The sequence below is a fragment of the Oncorhynchus mykiss genome, chromosome 18 (genome assembly GCF_013265735.2).
Source record: "Oncorhynchus mykiss isolate Arlee chromosome 18, USDA_OmykA_1.1, whole genome shotgun sequence".
Classification (NCBI taxonomy): Eukaryota; Metazoa; Chordata; class Actinopteri; order Salmoniformes; family Salmonidae; genus Oncorhynchus; species Oncorhynchus mykiss.
This window is the reverse complement of record NC_048582.1, coordinates 73,656,691-73,683,752: the sequence shown is the minus strand read 5'-3', so window position 1 is coordinate 73,683,752 and position 27,062 is coordinate 73,656,691. Positions and strand designations below refer to the sequence as shown.

The 27,062-nt window shown below is 39.2% G+C and overlaps 1 protein-coding gene across 4 annotated transcripts in view; it reads right to left on the bottom strand.

Annotated features, from left to right (window-relative positions):
- The window catches only part of LOC110496757 (FH1/FH2 domain-containing protein 3), a 188,305-nt gene that overhangs the window by 37,901 nt on the left and 123,342 nt on the right, over positions 1-27,062 (bottom strand). For all 4 annotated transcript variants that reach the window (XR_005037551.1, XR_005037552.1, XM_036953663.1 and 1 more), the window contains exon 16: positions 7,211-7,351. Coding sequence is in view for 2 of the 4 variants with exons in the window: in XM_036953663.1 (XP_036809558.1) it covers positions 7,211-7,351 (141 nt within the window). In the remaining 2 variants the exon portion in view is untranslated. The remainder of the gene's footprint in view (positions 1-7,210; positions 7,352-27,062) is intronic.

Here is a 27,062-nt window from a genome sequence, read left to right as displayed (position 1 = left end):
ATTTATGCCAGCCTGGTCACAGCCAATAGTAATAACAGCCTGGTCATCATCCAAAAGTTATAACAGCCTGGTCATCATCCAATAGTTATAGTTATAACGGCCTGGTCACATCCAATAGTTATAGTAATAAAAGCCTGGTCACATCCAATAGTAATAACAGCCTGGTCACATCCAATAGTAATAACAGCCTGGTCACATCCAATAGTTATAGTAATAAAAGCCTGGTCACATCCAATAGTAATAAAAGCCTGGTCACATCCAATAGTAATAACAGCCTGGTCACATCCAATAGTAATAACAGCCTGGTCACATCCAATAGTTATAGTAATAAAAGCCTGGTCACATCCAATAGTAATAACAGCCTGGTAACATCCAATAGTAATAACAGCCTGGTCATTATCCAATAGTTATAGTTATAACAGCCTGGTCACATCCAATAGTAATAACAGCCCGGTCATCATCCAATAGTTATAGTTATAACAGCCTGGTCACATCCAATAGTTATAACAGCCTGGTCACATCCAATAGTTATAACAGCCTGGTCACATCCAATAGTAATAACAGCCTGGTCACATCCAATAGTAATAACAACCTGGTCACAGCCAATAGTAATAACAGCCTGGTCATCATCCAATAGTTATAGTTATAACAGCCTGGTCACATCCAATAGTTATAACAGCCTGGTCACATCCAATAGTAATAAGAACCTGGTCACATCCAATAGTTATAGTAATAACAGCCTGGTCACATCCAATAGGTATAGTTATAACAGCCTGGTCACATCCAATAGTTATAGTTATAACAGCCTGGTCACATCCAATAGTTATAACAGCCTGGTCACATCCAATAGTAATAACAACCTGGTCACATCCAATAGTTATAGTAATAACAGCCTGGTCACATCCAATAGGTATAGTTATAACAGCCTGGTCACATCCAATAGTTATAGTTATAACAGCCTGGTCACATCCAATAGTAATAAAAACCTGGTCACATCCAATAGTTATAACAGCCTGTTCACAGCCAATAGTAATAACAGCCTGGTCATCATCCAATAGTTATAACAGCCTGGTCATAATCCAATAGTAATAACAGCCTGGTCACATCCAATAGTAATAACAACCTGGTCACATCCAATAGTTATAGTAATAACAGCCTGGTCACATCTAATAGTTATAGTTATAACAGCCTGGTCACATCCAATAGTAATAAAAACCTGGTCACATCCAATAGTTATAACAGCCTGGTCACATCCAATAGTTATAACAGCCTGGTCATCATCCAATAGTTATAGTTATAACAGCCTGTTCACAGCCAATAGTAATAACAGCCTGGTCATCATCCAATAGTTATAACAGCCTGGTCATAATCCAATGGTAATAACAGCCTGGTCACATCCAATAGTTATAGTAATAACAGCCTGGTCACATCCAATAGTAATAACAACCTGGTCATCATCCAATAGTTATAGTAATAACAGCCTGGTCACATCCAATAGGTATAGTTATAACAGCCTGGTCACATCCAATAGTTATAGTTATAACAGCCTGGTCACATCCAATAGGTATAGTTATAACAGCCTGGTCACATCCAATAGTTATAGTTATAACAGCCTGGTCACATCCAATAGTAATAACAACCTGGTCACATCCAATAGTTATAACAGCCTGGTCACATCCAATAGTTATAACAGCCTGGTCATCATCCAATAGTTATAGTTATAACAGCCTGTTCACAGCCAATAGTAATAACAGCCTGGTCATCATCCAATAGTTATAACAGCCTGGTCATAATCCAATAGTAATAACAGCCTGGTCACATCCAATAGTTATAGTAATAACAGCCTGGTCACATCCAATAGTTATAACAGCCTGGTCACATCCAATAGTTATAACATCCTGGTCACATCCAATAGTTATAACAGCCTGGTCATCATCCAATAGTAATAACAGCCTGGTCACATCCAATAGTAATAACAGCCTGGTCATCAACCAATAGTTATAACAGCCTGGTCATCATCCAATAGTTATAGTTATAACAGCCTGGTCATCATCCAATAGTTATAACAGCCTTGTCATCATCCAATAGTTATAGTTATAACAGCCTGGTCATCATCCAATAGTAATAACAGCCTGGTCACATCCAATAGTTATAACAGCCTGGTCACATCCAATAGTTATAACAGCATGGTCACATCCAATAGTTATAACAGCCTGGTCACATCCAATAGTTATAACAGCCTGGTCACATCCAATAGTTATAACAGCCTGGTCACATCCAATAGTAATAACAGCCTGGTCACATCCAATAGTTATAGTTATAACAGCCTGGTCACATCCAATAGTAATAGTAATAACAGCCTGGTCACATCCAATAGTAATAACAGCCTGGTCACATCCAATAGTTATAACAGCCTGGTCACATCCAATAGTTATAACAGCCTGGTCATCATCCAATAGTAATAACAGCCTGGTCATCATCCAATAGTAATAACAGCCTGGTCATCATCCAATAGTTATAACAGCCTGGTCACATCCAATAGTTATAGTTATAACAGCCTGGTCACATCAAATAGTTATAACAGCCTGGTCATAATCCAATAGTAATAACGGCCTGGTCATCACCCAAAAGTTATAACAGCCTGGTCATCATCCAATAGTTATAACAGCCTGGTCATAATCCAATAGTAATAACAGCCTGGTCATCACCCAATAGTTATAGTTATAACAGCCTGGTCATCATTCAATATATATAGTTATAACAGTCTGGTAAGCATCTATATCGTTTAGGAATTTGTAAAGTGTTTGATTTCTGGTCAAACATGCAAAGGGGGACTTCGAAAACATCTACCAGAAAAAGTCTTAGAAGGTATTAGAAATACATTGAACACAATAATGTTGAAGTACAGACCCCTGCCAAACTGATATCGATAAGTAAAGACCCCTGCCAAACTGATATCAACAAGTAAAGAGCCCTGCCAAACTGATATCGACACGTAAAGACCCCTGCCAAACTGATATCGATACGTACAGACCCCTGCCAAACTGATATCGACACGTAAAGACCCCTGCCAAACTTATATCGATACATAAAGACCCCTGCCAAACTGATATCGATACGTACAGACCCCTGCCAAACTGATATCGATAAGTAAAGACCCCTGCCAAACTGATATCAACACGTAAAGACCCCTGCCAAACTGATATCGATACGTACAGACCCCTGCCAAACTGATATCAACAAGTAAAGACCCCTGCCAAACTGATATCGATACGTACAGACCCCTGCCAAACTGATATTGATACGTACAGACCCCTGCCAAACTGATATCGATAAGTAAAGACCCCTGCCAAACTGATATCGATAAGTAAAGACCCCTGCCAAACTGATATCGATACGTACAGACCCCTGCCAAACTGATATCGATAAGTAAAGACCCCTGCCAAACTGATATCGATACGTACAGACCCCTGCCAAACTGATATCGATACGTACAGACCCCTGCCAAACTGATATCGATAAGTAAAGACCCCTGCCAAACTGATATCAACAAGTAAAGACCCCTGCCAAACTGATATCGACACGTAAAGACCCCAGCCAAACTGATATCAACAAGTAAAGACCCCTGCCAAACTGATATCGATACGTACAGACCCCTGCCAAACTGATATCAACAAGTAAAGACCCCTGCCAAACTGATATCGATATGTAAAGACCCCTGCCAAACTGATATCAACAAGTAAAGACCCCTGCCAAACTGATATCGATACGTACAGACCCCTGCCAAACTGATATCGATACATAAAGACCCCTGCCAAACTGATATCAACACGTACAGACCCCTGCCAAACTGATATCAACACGTAAAGACCCCTGCCAAACTGATATCGATACGTAAAGACCCCTGCCAAATTGATATTGATACGTAAAGACCCCTGCCAAACTGATATCAATACTTACAGACCCCTGCCAAACTGATATCGATACGTAAAGACCCCTGCCAAACTGATATCGATACGTAAAGACCCCTGCCAAACTGATATCAACACGTAAAGACCCCTGCCAAACTGATATCGATACATAAAGACCCCTGCCAAACTGATATCGACACGCAAAGACCCCTGCCAAACTGATATCGATACATAAAGACCCCTGCCAAACTGATATCGATACGTACAGACCCCTGCCAAACTGATATCGATAAGTAAAGACCCCTGCCAAACTGATATCGACACGTAAAGACCCCTGCCAAACTGATATCGATACATAAAGACCCCTGCCAAACTGATATCGATACGTACAGACCCCTGCCAAACTGATATCGATAAGTAAAGACCCCTGCCAAACTGATATCGACACGTAAAGACCCCTGCCAAACTGATATCGATACATAAAGACCCCTGCCAAACTGATATCGATACGTACAGACCCCTGCCAAACTGATATCGATACGTAAAGACCCCTGCCAAACTGATATCAATACATAAAGACCCCTTCGAAACTGATATTGATACGTAAAGACCCCTGCCAAACTGATATCGATACGTACAGAACCCTGCCAAACTGATATTGATACGTAAAGACCCCTGCCAAACTGATATCAATACTTACAGACCCCTGCCAAACTGATATCAATACTTACAGACCCCTGCCAAACTGATATCAATACGTATATTTAGTTTGGGAGACATTTGTTCAGCCTTCTGTAAGTTTAAGACACACAACCATTTTCTTCACTGGTCTATTAACTAATTTAACCCCTTGGTGACGTCTTTTCAAACAGGTCTTACAATAGAAGGGAATTATTATAATTTTTACAATTTCACAATATTATTCACTCATAATGAGAAGATATATATATACAGTATATACTGTATATAAACTCAGCAAAAAAACAAACATCCTCTCACTGTCAACTGGGTTTATGTTCAGCAAACTTATTAACATGAGAAAATATTTGTATGAACATAACAATATTCAACAGACTGACATAAACTGAACAAGTTCCACAGACATGTGACTAACAGAAATGGAATAATGTGTCCCTGAACAAAGGGGGGTCAAAATCAAAAGTAACAGTCAGTATCTGGTGTGGCCACCAGCTGCATTAAGTACTGCAGTGCATCTCCTCCTCATGGACTGCACCAGATTTGCCAGTTCTTGCTGTGAGATGTTACCCCACTCTTCCACCAAGGCACATGCAAGTTCTCAGACATTTCTGGGGTGGAATGGCCCTAGCCCTCACCCTCAGATCCAACAGGTCCCAGATGTGCTCAATGGGATTGAGATCTGGGCTCTTTGCTGGCCATGGCAGAACAGTGGCATTCCTCTCTAGCAGGAATTCATGCACAGAACGAGCAGTATGGCTGGTGGCATTGTCATGCTGGAGGGTCATGTCAGGATGAGCCTGCAGGAAGGGTTCCACATGAGGGAAGAGGATTTCTTCCCTGTAACGCACAGCGTTGAGATTGCTTGCAATGGCAACAAGCTCAGTCCGATGATGCTGTGACACACCGCCCCAGACCATGACGGATCCTCCACCTCCAAATCGATCCCGCTCCAGAGTACAGGGCACAGTGTAGCGCTCATTCCTTCGATGATAAACGCAAATCCGACCATCACCCCTGGAGAGACAAAACCGTGACTCGTTAATGAAGAGCACTTTATTCCAGTCCTGTCTGGTCCAGCGACGGTGGGTTTGTGCCCATAGGTAACGTTGTTGCCGGTGATGTCTGGTGAGGACCTGCCTTACAACAGGCCCTACAAGCCCTCAGTCCAGCCTCTCTCAGCCTATTGCGGACAGTCTGAGCACTGATGGAGGGATTGTGTGTTCCTGGTGTAACTCTGGCAGTTGTTGTTGCCATCCTGTACCTGTCCCGTAGGTGGGATGTTCGGATGTACCAATCCTGTACAGGTGTTGTTACACATGGTCTGCCACTGTGAGGACGATCAGCTGTCTTAGGTATCTCACAGTACGGACATTGCAATTTATTGCACTGGCCACATCTGCGGTCCTCATGCCTCCTTGCAGCATGCCTAAGGCAAGTTCACACAGATGAGCAGGGACCTTGGGCATCTTTCTTTTGGTGTTTTTCAGAGTCAGTAGAAAGGCCTCTTTAGTGGCCTAAGTTTTCATAGCTGTGACCTTAATTGCCTATCGTCTGTAAATCTGTTAGTGTCTTAACAACCGTTCCACAGGTGCATGTTCATTAATTGTTTATGGTTCATTGAACAAGCTCGAGAAACAGGGTTTAAACCCTTTACAATGAAGATCTGTGACGTTATTTGGATTTTTACAAACTATCTTTGAAAGACAGGGTGCTGAAAAATGGAAGTTTATTTTCACAGATGTGATTGGTAAAACATGTTTTTGATGTTTATACAATGTTTGTGTCACAAGTGTTGGAAAACGTGGTCACATAAAAAAACTGGAAGAAAATTCTGTCACCAAACTTTGCATCTACATAGGTCTCCCAGTAAATGTGTTTTTGTAAAACATTTCAGTGTAAATTGTTAAGAGTAGTACTTGTGCATAGAGTTGTATGGTTTGCTAATCTTTGAAATCAATGTTTTTTTGTTTGTTTGTCATACATTTTAAAGTGATTTATATCTGAGTCGCAGTCCGTAATTCCGTCATCGTGGGGAAGTACCCCGTTACTGTCTCTCGATGGAGAGACACATTACCTTCATGAGACCCTTACGATATCACAAAACGAGATGTTTCAGGTAAAGTGAGAGAGACATTTCCAACACAGATCCCCCTGACAGACGTACAAGTGATTCCAAGGTGCTCTCCAACCAGGATCAGTTCTCCGACTGACCCCCTGAACCTAACAGGAGTATAGCCCCACCAGACTGTGTGTGTGTGCGTGTGTGTGTGTGTGTGTGTGTGCGCGTGTGTGTGGAGGCCACCAGTCTTCACCAGAGGTGATTCGAATGGTAGCAGATTAAAATAACAGTTGTGGTTTTGAGAGGCGCCTATAGTTCAAAGTGCCAGAGGTTAGCGTTCAGCCCCCAGCCTCTCCTATCCAGACCTTACCTATTATAGGAAGTCAGAGGTCTTAAGGGGCCTTCCACAGGGGGTATGTCTACACACGTAGACAAGGGTAAAGGGATAGATGGATTCTCATTTACCTTGGCTGTGATCGGTTCAGTCTTGATGTTTTGATGTCTAACATACTTGTGTGTGCGTGCATGTGTGTGTGGTTACCTTGGTGACAGGTATCTCCTTGGACTTGGTCTGGAAGAGGTGTTCTAGTTTGGATGTGTCTATCTTGACCGGCTCTAGTTTGAACCACAGAGAGTCTCCACTGCTCCTGCTGCTAATGTACTGGTAGTCTGACGGACGCACCTGGAACACAACCACTAGATTAATGACCTGGAACACAACCACTAGATTAATGAACTGGAACACAACCAATAGATTAATGACCTGGAACACAACCAATAGATTAATGACCTGGAACACAACCAATAGATTAATGACCTGGAACACAACCAATAGATTAATGTCCTGGAACACAACCATTAGATTAATGACCTGGAACACAACCAATAGATTAATGTCCTGGAACACAACCAATATATTAATGACCTGGAACAAAACCAATAGATTAATGACCTGGAACACAACCAATAGATTAGTGACCTGGAACACAACCACAACCAATAGATTAATGACCTGGAACACAACCAATAGATTAATGTCCTGGAACAAAACCAATAGCTTAATGACCTGGAACACAACCAATAGATTAATGACCTGGAACACAACCAATAGATTAATGTCCTGGAACAAAACCAATAGATTAATGACCTGGAACACAACCAATAGATTAATGACCTGGAACACAACCAATAGATTAATGACCTGGAACACAACCAATAGATTAATGACCTGGAACACAACCACAACCAATAGATTAATGACCTGGAACACAACCACAACCAATAGATTAATGACCTGGAACACAACCAATATATTAATGACCTGGAACAAAACCAATAGATTAATGACCTGGAACACAACCAATAGATTAGTGACCTGGAACACAACCACAACCAATAGATTAATGACCTGGAACACAACTAATAGATTAATGTCCTGGAACACAACCAATAGATTAATGACCTGGAACACAACCAATAGATTAATGTCCTGGAACACAACCAATAGATTAATGACCTGGAACACAACCAATAGATTCATGACCTGGAACACAACCAATAGATTAATGACCTGGAACACAACCAATAGGTTAATGACCTGGAACACAACCAATAGATGAATGACCTGGAACACAACCACAACCAATAGATTAATGACCTGGAACACAACCAATAGATGAATGTCCTGGAACACAACCAATAGATTAATGACCTGGAACACAACCAATAGATTAATGTCCTGGAACACAACCAATAGATGAATGACCTGGAACACAACCAATAGATGAATGACCTGGAACACAACCAATAGATTAATGACCTGGAACACAACCAATAGGTTAATGACCTGGAACACAACCAATAGATGAATGACCTGGAACACAACCACAACCAATAGATTAATGACCTGGAACACAACCACAACCAATAGATTAATGAACTGGAACACAACCAATAGATTAATGACCTGGAACACAACCAATAGATTAATGACCTGGAACACAACCAATAGATTAATGACCTGGAACACAACCAATAGATTAATGTCCTGGAACACAACCAATAGATTAATGACCTGGAACACAACCAATAGATTAATGACCTGGAACACAACCAATATATTAATGACCTGGAACAAAACCAATAGATTAATGACCTGGAACACAACCAATAGATTAATGACCTGGAACACAACCAATAGATTAATGTCCTGGAACACAACCAATATATTAATGACCTGGAACAAAACCAATAGATTAATGACCTGGAACACAACCAATAGATTAGTGACCTGGAACACAACCACAACCAATAGATTAATGACCTGGAACACAACCAATAGATTAATGTCCTGGAACAAAACCAATAGATTAATGACCTGGAACACAACCAATAGATTAATGACCTGGAACACAACCAATAGATTAATGTCCTGGAACAAAACCAATAGATTAATGACCTGGAACACAACCAATAGATTAATGACCTGGAACACAACCAATAGATTAATGACCTGGAACACAACCAATAGATTAATGACCTGGAACACAACCACAACCAATAGATGAATGACCTGGAACACAACCACAACCAATAGATTAATGACCTGGAACACAACCAATATATTAATGATCTGGAACAAAACCAATAGATGAATGACCTGGAACACAACCACAACCAATAGATTAATGACCTGGAACACAACCACAACCAATAGATTAATGAACTGGAACACAACCACTAGATTAATGACCTGGAACACAACCACTAGATTAATGAACTGGAACACAACCAATAGATTAATGACCTGGAACACAACCAATAGATTAATGACCTGGAACACAACCAATAGATTAATGACCTGGAACACAACCAATAGATTAATGTCCTGGAACACAACCAATAGATTAATGACCTGGAACACAACCAATAGATTAATGTCCTGGAACACAACCAATATATTAATGACCTGGAACAAAACCAATAGATTAATGACCTGGAACACAACCAATAGATTAGTGACCTGGAACACAACCACAACCAATAGATTAATGACCTGGAACACAACCAATAGATTAATGTCCTGGAACAAAACCAATAGATTAATGACCTGGAACACAACCAATAGATTAATGACCTGGAACACAACCAATAGATTAATGTCCTGGAACAAAACCAATAGATTAATGACCTGGAACACAACCAATAGATTAATGACCTGGAACACAACCAATAGATTAATGACCTGGAACACAACCAATAGATTAATGACCTGGAACACAACCACAACCAATAGATGAATGACCTGGAACACAACCACAACCAATAGATTAATGACCTGGAACACAACCAATAGATTAATGACCTGGAACACAACCAATAGATTAATGTCCTGGAACACAACCAATAGATTAATGACCTGGAACACAACCAATAGATTAATGTCCTGGAACACAACCAATATATTAATGACCTGGAACAAAACCAATAGATTAATGACCTGGAACACAACCAATAGATTAGTGACCTGGAACACAACCACAACCAATAGATTAATGACCTGGAACACAACCAATAGATTAATGTCCTGGAACAAAACCAATAGCTTAATGACCTGGAACACAACCAATAGATTAATGACCTGGAACACAACCAATAGATTAATGTCCTGGAACAAAACCAATAGATTAATGACCTGGAACACAACCAATAGATTAATGACCTGGAACACAACCAATAGATTAATGACCTGGAACACAACCAATAGATTAATGACCTGGAACACAACCACAACCAATAGATGAATGACCTGGAACACAACCACAACCAATAGATTAATGACCTGGAACACAACCAATATATTAATGACCTGGAACAAAACCAATAGATTAATGACCTGGAACACAACCAATAGATTAGTGACCTGGAACACAACCACAACCAATAGATTAATGACCTGGAACACAACTAATAGATTAATGTCCTGGAACACAACCAATAGATTAATGACCTGGAACACAACCAATAGATTAATGTCCTGGAACACAACCAATAGATTAATGACCTGGAACACAACCAATAGATTCATGACCTGGAACACAACCAATAGATTAATGACCTGGAACACAACCAATAGGTTAATGACCTGGAACACAACCAATAGATGAATGACCTGGAACACAACCACAACCAATAGATTAATGACCTGGAACACAACCAATAGATGAATGTCCTGGAACACAACCAATAGATTAATGACCTGGAACACAACCAATAGATTAATGTCCTGGAACACAACCAATAGATGAATGACCTGGAACACAACCAATAGATTAATGACCTGGAACACAACCAATAGATTAATGACCTGGAACACAACCAATAGGTTAATGACCTGGAACACAACCAATAGATGAATGACCTGGAACACAACCACAACCAATAGATTAATGACCTGGAACACAACCACAACCAATAGATTAATGAACTGGAACACAACCAATAGATTAATGACCTGGAACACAACCAATAGATTAATGACCTGGAACACAACCAATAGATTAATGACCTGGAACACAACCAATAGATTAATGTCCTGGAACACAACCAATAGATTAATGACCTGGAACACAACCAATAGATTAATGACCTGGAACACAACCAATATATTAATGACCTGGAACAAAACCAATAGATTAATGACCTGGAACACAACCAATAGATTAATGACCTGGAACACAACCAATAGATTAATGTCCTGGAACACAACCAATATATTAATGACCTGGAACAAAACCAATAGATTAATGACCTGGAACACAACCAATAGATTAGTGACCTGGAACACAACCACAACCAATAGATTAATGACCTGGAACACAACCAATAGATTAATGTCCTGGAACAAAACCAATAGATTAATGACCTGGAACACAACCAATAGATTAATGACCTGGAACACAACCAATAGATTAATGTCCTGGAACAAAACCAATAGATTAATGACCTGGAACACAACCGATAGATTAATGACCTGGAACACAACCAATAGATTAATGACCTGGAACACAACCAATAGATTAATGACCTGGAACACAACCACAACCAATAGATGAATGACCTGGAACACAACCACAACCAATAGATTAATGACCTGGAACACAACCAATATATTAATGATCTGGAACAAAACCAATAGATGAATGACCTGGAACACAACCACAACCAATAGATTAATGACCTGGAACACAACCACAACCAATAGATTAATGAACTGGAACACAACCACTAGATTAATGACCTGGAACACAACCACTAGATTAATGAACTGGAACACAACCAATAGATTAATGACCTGGAACACAACCAATAGATTAATGACCTGGAACACAACCAATAGATTAATGACCTGGAACACAACCAATAGATTAATGTCCTGGAACACAACCAATAGATTAATGACCTGGAACACAACCAATAGATTAATGTCCTGGAACACAACCAATATATTAATGACCTGGAACAAAACCAATAGATTAATGACCTGGAACACAACCAATAGATTAGTGACCTGGAACACAACCACAACCAATAGATTAATGACCTGGAACACAACCAATAGATTAATGTCCTGGAACAAAACCAATAGATTAATGACCTGGAACACAACCAATAGATTAATGACCTGGAACACAACCAATAGATTAATGTCCTGGAACAAAACCAATAGATTAATGACCTGGAACACAACCAATAGATTAATGACCTGGAACACAACCAATAGATTAATGACCTGGAACACAACCACAACCAATAGATGAATGACCTGGAACACAACCACAACCAATAGATTAATGACCTGGAACACAACCAATATATTAATGACCTGGAACAAAACCAATAGATTAATGACCTGGAACACAACCAATAGATTAATGACCTGGAACACAACCAATAGATTAATGTCCTGGAAAACAACCAATAGATTAATGTCCTGGAACACAACCACAACCAATAGATTAATGACCTGGAACACAACTAATAGATTAATGTCCTGGAACACAACCAATAGATTAATGACCTGGAACACAACCAATAGATTAATGTCCTGGAACACAACCAATAGATTAATGACCTGGAACACAACCAATAGATTCATGACCTGGAACACAACCAATAGATTAATGACCTGGAACACAACCAATAGGTTAATGACCTGGAACACAACCAATAGATGAATGACCTGGAACATAACCACAACCAATAGATTAATGACCTGGAACACAACCAATAGATGAATGTCCTGGAACACAACCAATAGATTAATGACCTGGAACACAACCAATAGATTAATGTCCTGGAACACAACCAATAGATGAATGACCTGGAACACAACCAATAGATTAATGACCTGGAACACAACCAATAGATTAATGACCTGGAACACAACCAATAGGTTAATGACCTGGAACACAACCAATAGATGAATGACCTGGAACACAACCACAACCAATAGATTAATGACCTGGAACACAACCACAACCAATAGATTAATGAACTGGAACACAACCAATAGATTAATGACCTGGAACACAACCAATAGATTAATGACCTGGAACACAACCAATAGATTAATGACCTGGAACACAACCAATAGATTAATGTCCTGGAACACAACCAATAGATTAATGACCTGGAACACAACCAATAGATTAATGACCTGGAACCCAACCAATATATTAATGACCTGGAACAAAACCAATAGATTAATGACCTGGAACACAACCAATAGATTAATGACCTGGAACACAACCAATAGATTAATGACCTGGAACACAACCAATAGATTAATGTCCTGGAACAAAACCAATAGATTAATGACCTGGAACACAACCAATAGATTAATGACCTGGAACACAACCAATAGATTAATGTCCTGGAACAAAACCAATAGATTAATGACCTGGAACACAACCAATAGATTAATGACCTGGAACACAACCAATAGATTAATGACCTGGAACACAACCAATAGATTAATGACCTGGAACACAACCACAACCAATAGATGAATGACCTGGAACACAACCACAACCAATAGATTAATGACCTGGAACACAACCAATATATTAATGATCTGGAACAAAACCAATAGATTCATGACCTGGAACACAACCAATAGATTAGTGACCTGGAACACAACCACAACCAATAGATTAATGACCTGGAACACAACTAATAGATGAATGTCCTGGAACACAACCAATAGATTAATGACCTGGAACACAACCAATAGATTAATGTCCTGGAACACAACCAATAGATTAATGACCTGGAACACAACCAATAGATTCATGACCTGGAACACAACCAATAGATTAATGACCTGGAACACAACCAATAGGTTAATGACCTGGAACACAACCAATAGATGAATGACCTGGAACACAACCACAACCAATAGATTAATGACCTGGAACACAACCAATAGATGAATGTCCTGGAACACAACCAATAGATTAATGACCTGGAACACAACCAATAGATAAATGTCCTGGAACACAACCAATAGATGAATGACCTGGAACACAACCAATAGATTAATGACCTGGAACACAACCAATAGATTAATGACCTGGAACACAACCAATAGGTTAATGACCTGGAACACAACCAATAGATGAATGACCTGGAACACAACCACAACCAATAGATTAATGACCTGGAACACAACCACAACCAATAGATTAATGACCTGGAACACAACCACAACCAATAGATTAATGACCTGGAACACAACCACAACCAATAGATTAATGACCTGTAACACAACCACAACTAATAGATTTATGACCTGGAACACAACCACAGCCAATAGATTAATGTCCCGGAACACAACCAATAGATTAATGACCTGGAACACAACCAATAGATTAATGACCTGGAACACAACCAATAGATTAATGACCTGGAACACAACCACAACCAATATATGAATGACCTGGAACACAATCACAACCACTAGATTAATGACCTGGAACACAACCAATAGATTAATGACCTGGAACACAACCACAACCAATAGATGAATGACCTGGAACACAACCAATAGATTAATGACCTGGAACACAACAACAACCAATATATTAATGACCTGGAACACAACCAATAGATTAATGACCTGGAACACAACCACAACCAATAGATTAATGACCTGGAACACAATCACAACCACTAGATTAATGACCTGGAACACAACCAATAGATGAATGACCTGGAACACAACCACAACGAATAGATTAATGACCTGGAACACAACCCATAGATTAATGACTTGGAACAGAACAACAACCAATAGATTAATGACCTGGAACACAACCAATAGATTAATGTCCTGGAACATAAACAATAGATTAATGACCTGGAACATAACCAATAGATGAATGTCCTGGAACACAACCAATAGATTAATGACCTGGAACACAACCAATAGATTAATGTCCTGGAACACAACCAATAGATGAATGACCTGGAACACAACCAATAGATTAATGACCTGGAACACAACCAATAGATTAATGACCTGGAACACAACCAATAGGTTAATGACCTGGAACACAACCAATAGATGAATGACCTGGAACACAACCACAACCAATAGATTAATGACCTGGAACACAACCACAACCAATAGATTAATGACCTGGAACACAACCACAACCAATAGATTAATGACCTGGAACACAACCACAACCAATAGATTAATGACCTGTAACACAACCACAACTAATAGATTTATGACCTGGAACACAACCACAGCCAATAGATTAATGTCCCGGAACACAACCAATAGATTAATGACCTGGAACACAACCAATAGATTAATGACCTGGAACACAACCAATAGATTAATGACCTGGAACACAACCACAACCAATATATGAATGACCTGGAACACAATCACAACCACTAGATTAATGACCTGGAACACAACCAATAGATTAATGACCTGGAACACAACCACAACCAATAGATGAATGACCTGGAACACAACCAATAGATGAATGACCTGGAACACAACCAATAGATTAATGACCTGGAACACAACAACAACCAATATATTAATGACCTGGAACACAACCAATAGATTAATGACCTGGAACACAACCACAACCAATAGATTAATGACCTGGAACACAATCACAACCACTAGATTAATGACCTGGAACACAACAAATAGATGAATGACCTGGAACACAACCACAACCAATAGATTAATGACCTGGAACACAACCAATAGATTAGTGACCTGGAACACAACCACAACCAATAGATTAATGACCTGGAACACAACCAATAGATTAATGTCCTGGAACAAAACCAATAGATTAATGACCTGGAACACAACCAATAGATTAATGACCTGGAACACAACCAATAGATTAATGTCCTGGAACAAAACCAATAGATTAATGACCTGGAACACAACCAATAGATTAATGACCTGGAACACAACCAATAGATTAATGACCTGGAACACAACCAATAGATTAATGACCTGGAACACAACCACAACCAATAGATGAATGACCTGGAACACAACCACAACCAATAGATTAATGACCTGGAACACAACCAATATATTAATGATCTGGAACAAAACCAATAGATTCATGACCTGGAACACAACCAATAGATTAGTGACCTGGAACACAACCACAACCAATAGATTAATGACCTGGAACACAACTAATAGATGAATGTCCTGGAACACAACCAATAGATTAATGACCTGGAACACAACCAATAGATTAATGTCCTGGAACACAACCAATAGATTAATGACCTGGAACACAACCAATAGATTCATGACCTGGAACACAACCAATAGATTAATGACCTGGAACACAACCAATAGGTTAATGACCTGGAACACAACCAATAGATGAATGACCTGGAACACAACCACAACCAATAGATTAATGACCTGGAACACAACCAATAGATGAATGTCCTGGAACACAACCAATAGATTAATGACCTGGAACACAACCAATAGATTAATGTCCTGGAACACAACCAATAGATGAATGACCTGGAACACAACCAATAGATTAATGACCTGGAACACAACCAATAGATTAATGACCTGGAACACAACCAATAGGTTAATGACCTGGAACACAACCAATAGATGAATGACCTGGAACACAACCACAACCAATAGATTAATGACCTGGAACACAACCACAACCAATAGATTAATGACCTGGAACACAACCACAACCAATAGATTAATGACCTGTAACACAACCACAACTAATAGATTTATGACCTGGAACACAACCACAGCCAATAGATTAATGTCCCGGAACACAACCAATAGATTAATGACCTGGAACACAACCAATAGATTAATGACCTGGAACACAACCAATAGATTAATGACCTGGAACACAACCACAACCAATATATGAATGACCTGGAACACAATCACAACCACTAGATTAATGACCTGGAACACAACCAATAGATTAATGACCTGGAACACAACCACAACCAATAGATGAATGACCTGGAACACAACCAATAGATTAATGACCTGGAACACAACAACAACCAATATATTAATGACCTGGAACACAACCAATAGATTAATGACCTGGAACACAACCACAACCAATAGATTAATGACCTGGAACACAATCACAACCACTAGATTAATGACCTGGAACACAACCAATAGATGAATGACCTGGAACACAACCACAACGAATAGATTAATGACCTGGAACACAACCCATAGATTAATGACTTGGAACAGAACAACAACCAATAGATTAATGACCTGGAACACAACCAATAGATTAATGTCCTGGAACATAAACAATAGATTAATGACCTGGAACATAACCAATAGATGAATGTCCTGGAACACAACCAATAGATTAATGACCTGGAACACAACCAATAGATTAATGTCCTGGAACACAACCAATAGATGAATGACCTGGAACACAACCAATAGATTAATGACCTGGAACACAACCAATAGATTAATGACCTGGAACACAACCAATAGGTTAATGACCTCGAACACAACCAATAGATGAATGACCTGGAACACAACCACAACCAATAGATTAATGACCTGGAACACAACCACAACCAATAGATTAATGACCTGGAACACAACCACAACCAATAGATTAATGACCTGGAACACAACCACAACCAATAGATTAATGACCTGTAACACAACCACAACTAATAGATTTATGACCTGGAACACAACCACAGCCAATAGATTAATGTCCCGGAACACAACCAATAGATTAATGACCTGGAACACAACCAATAGATTAATGACCTGGAACACAACCAATAGATTAATGACCTGGAACACAACCACAACCAATATATGAATGACCTGGAACACAATCACAACCACTAGATTAATGACCTGGAACACAACCAATAGATTAATGACCTGGAACACAACCACAACCAATAGATGAATGACCTGGAACACAACCAATAGATGAATGACCTGGAACACAACCAATAGATTAATGACCTGGAACACAACAACAACCAATATATTAATGACCTGGAACACAACCAATAGATTAATGACCTGGAACACAACCACAACCAATAGATTAATGACCTGGAACACAATCACAACCACTAGATTAATGACCTGGAACACAACAAATAGATGAATGACCTGGAACACAACCACAACCAATAGATTAATGACCTGGAACACAACCAATAGATTAGTGACCTGGAACACAACCACAACCAATAGATTAATGACCTGGAACACAACCAATAGATTAATGTCCTGGAACAAAACCAATAGATTAATGACCTGGAACACAACCAATAGATTAATGACCTGGAACACAACCAATAGATTAATGTCCTGGAACAAAACCAATAGATTAATGACCTGGAACACAACCAATAGATTAATGACCTGGAACACAACCAATAGATTAATGACCTGGAACACAACCAATAGATTAATGACCTGGAACACAACCACAACCAATAGATGAATGACCTGGAACACAACCACAACCAATAGATTAATGACCTGGAACACAACCAATATATTAATGATCTGGAACAAAACCAATAGATTCATGACCTGGAACACAACCAATAGATTAGTGACCTGGAACACAACCACAACCAATAGATTAATGACCTGGAACACAACTAATAGATGAATGTCCTGGAACACAACCAATAGATTAATGACCTGGAACACAACCAATAGATTAATGTCCTGGAACACAACCAATAGATTAATGACCTGGAACACAACCAATAGATTCATGACCTGGAACACAACCAATAGATTAATGACCTGGAACACAACCAATAGGTTAATGACCTGGAACACAACCAATAGATGAATGACCTGGAACACAACCACAACCAATAGATTAATGACCTGGAACACAACCAATAGATGAATGTCCTGGAACACAACCAATAGATTAATGACCTGGAACACAACCAATAGATTAATGTCCTGGAACACAACCAATAGATGAATGACCTGGAACACAACCAATAGATTAATGACCTGGAACACAACCAATAGATTAATGACCTGGAACACAACCAATAGGTTAATGACCTGGAACACAACCAATAGATGAATGACCTGGAACACAACCACAACCAATAGATTAATGACCTGGAACACAACCACAACCAATATATGAATGACCTGGAACACAATCACAACCACTAGATTAATGACCTGGAACACAACCAATAGATTAATGACCTGGAACACAACCACAACCAATAGATGAATGACCTGGAACACAACCAATAGATTAATGACCTGGAACACAACAACAACCAATATATTAATGACCTGGAACACAACCAATAGATTAATGACCTGGAACACAACCACAACCAATAGATTAATGACCTGGAACACAATCACAACCACTAGATTAATGACCTGGAACACAACCAATAGATGAATGACCTGGAACACAACCACAACGAATAGATTAATGACCTGGAACACAACCCATAGATTAATGACTTGGAACAGAACAACAACCAATAGATTAATGACCTGGAACACAACCAATAGATTAATGTCCTGGAACATAAACAATAGATTAATGACCTGGAACATAACCAATAGATGAATGTCCTGGAACACAACCAATAGATTAATGACCTGGAACACAACCAATAGATTAATGTCCTGGAACACAACCAATAGATGAATGACCTGGAACACAACCAATAGATTAATGACCTGGAACACAACCAATAGATTAATGACCTGGAACACAACCAATAGGTTAATGACCTCGAACACAACCAATAGATGAATGACCTGGAACACAACCACAACCAATAGATTAATGACCTGGAACACAACCACAACCAATAGATTAATGACCTGGAACACAACCACAACCAATAGATTAATGACCTGGAACACAACCACAACCAATAGATTAATGACCTGTAACACAACCACAACTAATAGATTTATGACCTGGAACACAACCACAGCCAATAGATTAATGTCCCGGAACACAACCAATAGATTAATGACCTGGAACACAACCAATAGATTAATGACCTGGAACACAACCAATAGATTAATGACCTGGAACACAACCACAACCAATAGATGAATGACCTGGAACACAACCAATAGATGAATGACCTGGAACACAACCAATAGATTAATGACCTGGAACACAACAACAACCAATATATTAATGACCTGGAACACAACCAATAGATTAATGACCTGGAACACAACCACAACCAATAGATTAATGACCTGGAACACAATCACAACCACTAGATTAATGACCTGGAACACAACAAATAGATGAATGACCTGGAACACAACCACAACCAATAGATTAATGACCTGGAACACAACCAATAGATTAATGACTTGGAACAGAACAACAACCAATAGATTAATGACCTGGAACACAACCAATAGATTAATGTCCTGGAACATAAACAATAGATTAATGACCTGGAACATAAACAATAGATTAATGACCTGGAACATAAACAATAGATTAATGACCTGGAACATAAACAATAGATTAAAGACCTGGAACATAAACAATAGATTAAAGACCTGGAACACAACCAATAGATGAATGACCTGGAACATATTAGCAGTTGACGTTATTATTCAATAACACAGACCCCAAAGCAAATCAGGTGGAGAAAAACAGGTTAATTCAAAGAGGACAAATCATGGGGGAGGTAGATGTTCATTCTCCCCTGTCCTCATTGATTCTCTCCTCAGTGATCCTCTCATGTGGTTCTCTCCAGTAAACAGAGGGACAGGATATAGTTTATAACCGCGCCCTAGCCTGTGGTTGACCAATTACAATTCAATAAAACTGGGCCAATGGCTAAATAACAAGTATTCTATTTCAGACTCAATATACAGGCAACTTCCTCCCATGTCTCTGCATTAATCCCCTATTACAGAAAAAACACTATTTCCAATGATCGTTACTCTACTGACTTTTCCTCCTCTGTCTCTGCGTTGTGTATTTATCTTCCAAATATTCTTAGAAACACAAACAATACATTAATGACCTGGAACACAATCATAACAAATAGATTATTGACCTGGAACACAAACACAACCAATAGATTAATGACCTGGAACACAATCAAAACCAATAGATTAATGACCTGGAACAAAATAATAACCACTAGATGAATGACCTGGAACACAAACACAACCAATAGATTAATGACCTGGAACACAAACACAACCAATAGATGAATTACCTGGAACACAAACACAACCAATAGATTAATGACCTGGAACACAAACACAACCAATAGATTAATGACCTGGAACACAAACACAACCAATAGATGAATTACCTGGAACACAAACACAACCAATAGATTAATGACCTGGAACACAAACACAACCAATAGATGAATTACCTGGAACACAAACACAACCAATAGATTAATGACCTGGAACACAAACACAACCAATAGATGAATTACCTGGAACACAAACACAACCAATAGATGAATGAACTGGAACACAAACACAACCAACAGATGAATGACCTGGAACACAAACACAACCAATAGATGAATGACCTGGAACACAAACACAACCAATAGATGAATGACCTGGAACACAAACACAACCAATAGATGAATGACCTGGAACACAAACACAACCAATATTTTAATTACCTGGAACACAAACACAACCAATAGATGAATGACCTGGAACACAAACACAACCAATAGATGAATGACCTGGAACACAAACACAACCAATAGATGAATGACCTGGAACACAAACACAACCAATAGATTAATTACCTGGAACACAAACACAACCAATAGATTAATGACCTGGAACACAAACACAACCAATAGATTAATGACCTGGAACACAAACACAACCAATAGATGAATTACCTGGAACACAAACACAACCAATAGATTAATGACCTGGAACACAAACACAACCAATAGATGAATTACCTGGAACACAAACACAACCAATAGATTAATGACCTGGAACACAAACACAACCAATAGATGAATTACCTGGAACACAAACACAACCAATAGATGAATGAACTGGAACACAAACACAACCAACAGATGAATGACCTGGAACACAAACACAACCAATAGATGAATGACCTGGAACACAAACACAACCAATAGATGAATGACCTGGAACACAAACACAACCAATAGATGAATGACCTGGAACACAAACACAACCAATATTTTAATTACCTGGAACACAAACACAACCAATAGATGAATGACCTGGAACACAAACACAACCAATAGATGAATGACCTGGAACACAAACACAACCAATAGATGAATGACCTGGAACACAAACACAACCAATAGATGAATGACCTGGAACACAAACACAACCAATAGATGAATGACTTGGAACACAAACACAACCAATAGATGAATGACCTGGAACACAAACACAACCAATAGATGAATGACCTGGAACACAAACACAACCAATAGATGAATGACCTGGAACACAAACACAACCAATAGATGAATGACCTGGAACACAAACACAACCAATAGATGAATGACCTGGAACACAAACACAACCAATAGATGAATGACCTGGAACACAAACACAACCAATAGATGAATGACCTGGAACACAAACACAACCAATAGATGAATTACCTGGAACACAAACACAACCAATAGATGAATGACCTGGAACACAAACACAACCAATAGATGAATGACCTGGAACACAAACACAACCAATAGATGAATGACCTGGAACACAAACACAACCAATAGACGAATGACCTGGAACACAAACACAACCAATAGATGAATGACCTGGAACACAAACACAACCAATAGACGAATTACCTGGAACACAAACACAACCAATAGATGAATGACCTGGAACACAAACACAACCAATAGATGAATGACCTGGAACACAAACACAACCAATAGATGAATGACCTGGAACACAAACACAACCAATAGATGAATGACCTGGAACACAAACACAACCAATAGATGAATGACCTGGAACACAAACACAACCAATAGATGAATGACCTGGAACACAAACACAACCAATAGATGAATGACCTGGAACACAAACACAACCAATAGATGAATGACCTGGAACACAATCATAACCAATAGATGAATGGATAGTGTTCGGGAAAGGATCATTTTTATGATCTTTTTTAGGTCAAGTCTTCATTCAATCCCGCTGTATAAATTTAACCCCGAAGAGACCGAACCACAGGTTCTACATTAGATCACAGCCATAAATACATCAATGGATTTAATCATCAAAGCCTACTGTATAGAAAATGAGTCATGATGACTATCAAATCATGATTGTATTATGATATACACTGAGTATAGCAAACACTAGAAACAGCTCCCTAATATTGAGTTACACCCTCAAAACAGCCTCAATTCGTCGGGGCATGGACTCTACTGCCTCAATTATTCGGGGCATGGACTCTACTGCCTCAATTCGTCGGGGCATGGACTCTACTGCCTCAATTCATCGGGGCATGGACTCTACTGCCTCAATTCATTGGGGCATGGACTCTACTGCCTCAATTCTTCGGGACATGGACTCCACAGCCTCAATTCTTTGGGACATGGACTCCACAGCCTCAATTTGTCGGGGCATGGACTATACTGCCTCAATTCATCGGGGCATGGACTCTACAGCCTCAATTCGTCGGGGCACGGACTCTACTGCCTCAATTCGTCGGGGCACGGACTCTACTGCCTCAATTCGTCGGGGCATGGACTCTAGTGCCTCAATTCAAATTCATCGGGGCATGGACTCTACTGCCTCAATTCGTCGGGGCACGGACTCTACTGCCTCAATTCGTCGGGGCACGGACTCTACTGCCTCAATTCGTCGGGGCATGGACTCTAGTGCCTCAATTCAAATTCATCGGGGCATGGACTCTACTGCCTCAATTCATCGGGGCATGGACTCTACAGCCTCAATTCGTCGGGGCATGGACTCTACTGCCTCAATTCGTCGGGGCATGGACTCTACTGCCTCAATTCGTCGGGGCATGGACTCTACTGCCTCAATTCATCGGGACATGGACTCTACAGCCTCAATTCATCGGGACATGGACTCTAAAAGGTGTCAAAAGCGTTCCACAGGGATGCTGGCCCATGTTGACTCCAATGCTTCCCAAAGTTGTGTCAAGTTGGCTGGATGTCCTTTGGGTGGTGGACCATTCTGGATACATATGGGAAACTATTGAGTGTGAAAACCCCAGCAGCGTTGCAGTTCTTGACACAAACCGGTGCACCTGGCACCTACTAACATACCCCGTTCAAAGGCAGTTACACATGTTGCCTTGTCCATTCACCCTCTGAATGACACACATATACAATCCATGTCTCAAGGCTTAAAACTCCTTCTTTAACCTGTCTCCTCCCCTTCATCTACATGTCTCCTCCCCTTCATCTACATGTCTCCTCCCCTTTCATCTACACTGATTGAAGTGGATTTAACAAGTAACATCAATAAGGGATCATATCTTATGTAATCATATCTCAGTGTAAAGAGCAGGTGTTCATAATGTTTTGTATACTCAGTGTAAAGAGCAGGTGTTCATAATGTTTTGTGTACTCAGTGTAAAGAGCAGGTGTTCATAATGTTTTGTATACTCAGTGTAAAGAGCAGGTGTTCATAATGTTTTGTAAACTCAGTGTAAAGAGCAGGTGTTCATAATGTTTTGTATATTCAGTGTAAAGAGCAGGTGTTCATAATGTTTTGTATACTCAGTGTAAAGAGCAGGTGTTCATAATGTTTTGTATACTCAGTGTAAAGAGCAGGTGTTCATAATGTTTTGTGTACTCAGTGTAAAGAGCAAGTGTTCATAATGTTTTGTATACTCAGTGTAAAGAGCAGGTGTTCATAATGTTTTGTATACTCAGTGTAAAGAGCAGGTGTTCCTAATGTTTTGTATACTCAGTGTAAAGAGCAGGTGTTCATAATGTTTTGTATACTCAGTGTAAAGAGCAGGTGTTCATAATGTTTTGTGTACTCAGTGTAAAGAGCAAGTGTTCATAATGTTTTGTATACTCAGTGTAAAGAGCAGGTGTTCATAATGTTTTGTATACTCAGTGTAAAGAGCAGGTGTTCCTAATGTTTTGTATACTCAGTGTAAAGAGCAGGTGTTCCTAATGTTTTGTATACTCAGTGTAAAGAGCAGGTGTTCATAATGTTTTGTATACTCAGTGTAAAGAGCAGGTGTTCATAATGTTTTGTGTACTCAGTGTAAAGAGCAAGTGTTCATAATGTTTTGTATACTCAGTGTAAAGAGCAGGTGTTCATAATGTTTTGTATACTCAGTGTAAAGAGCAGGTGTTCCTAATGTTTTGTATACTCAGTGTAAAGAGCAGGTGTTCATAATGTTTTGTATACTCAGTGTAAAGAGCAGGTGTTCATAATGTTTTGTGTACTCAGTGTAAAGAGCAAGTGTTCATAATGTTTTGTATACTCAGTGTAAAGAGCAGGTGTTCATAATGTTTTGTATACTCAGTGTAAAGAGCAGGTGTTCCTAATGTTTTGTATACTCAGTGTAAAGAGCAGGTGTTCCTAATGTTTTGTATACTCAGTGTAAAGAGCAGGTGTTCATAATGTTTTGTATACTCAGTGTAAAGAGCAGGTGTTCATAATGTTTTGTGTACTCAGTGTAAAGAGCAAGTGTTCATAATGTTTTGTATACTCAGTGTAAAGAGCAGGTGTTCATAATGTTTTGTATACTCAGTGTAAAGAGCAGGTGTTCATAATGTTTTGTATACTCAGTGTAAAGAGCAGGTGTTCATAATGTTTTGTATATTCAGTGTAAAGAGCAGGTGTTCATAATGTTTTGTATACTCAGTGTAAAGAGCAGGTGTTCATAATGTTTTGTATACTCAGTGTAAAGAGCAGGTGTTCATAATGTTTTGTATACTCAGTGTAAAGAGCAGGTGTTCCTAATGTTTTGTATACTCAGTGTAAAGAGCAGGTGTTCATAATGTTTTGTATACTCAGTGTAAAGAGCAGGTGTTCATAATGTTTTGTATACTCAGTGTAAAGAGCAGGTGTTCCTAATGTTTTGTATACTCAGTGTAAAGAGCAGGTGTTCATAATGTTTTGTATACTCAGTGTAAAGAGCAGGTGTTCATAATGTTTTGTGTACTCAGTGTAAAGAGCAAGTGTTCATAATGTTTTGTATACTCAGTGTAAAGAGCAGGTGTTCATAATGTTTTGTATACTCAGTGTAAAGAGCAGGTGTTCATAATGTTCAGTATACTCAGTGTAAAGAGCAGGTGTTCATAATGTTTTGTATACTCAGTGTAAAGAGCAGGTGTTCATAATGTTTTGTATACTCAGTGTAAAGAGCAGGTGTTCATAATGTTTTGTATACTCAGTGTAAAGAGCAGGTGTTCATAATGTTCAGTATACTCAGTGTAAAGAGCAGGTGTTCATAATGTTTTGTGTACTCAGTGTAAAGAGCAGGTGTTCATAATGTTCAGTATACTCAGTGTAAAGAGCAGGTGTTCATAATGTTTTGTGTACTCAGTGTAAAGAGCAGGTGTTCATAATGTTCAGTATACTCAGTGTAAAGAGCAGGTGTTCATAATGTTTTGTGTACTCAGTGTAAAGAGCAGGTGTTCATAATGTTTTGTATACTCAGTGTAAAGAGCAGGTAGGTGTTCATAATGTTTTGTGTACTCAGTGTAAAGAGCAGGTGTTCATAATGTTTTGTATACTCAGTGTAAAGAGCAGGTGTTCATAATGTTTTGTATACTCAGTGTAAAGAGCA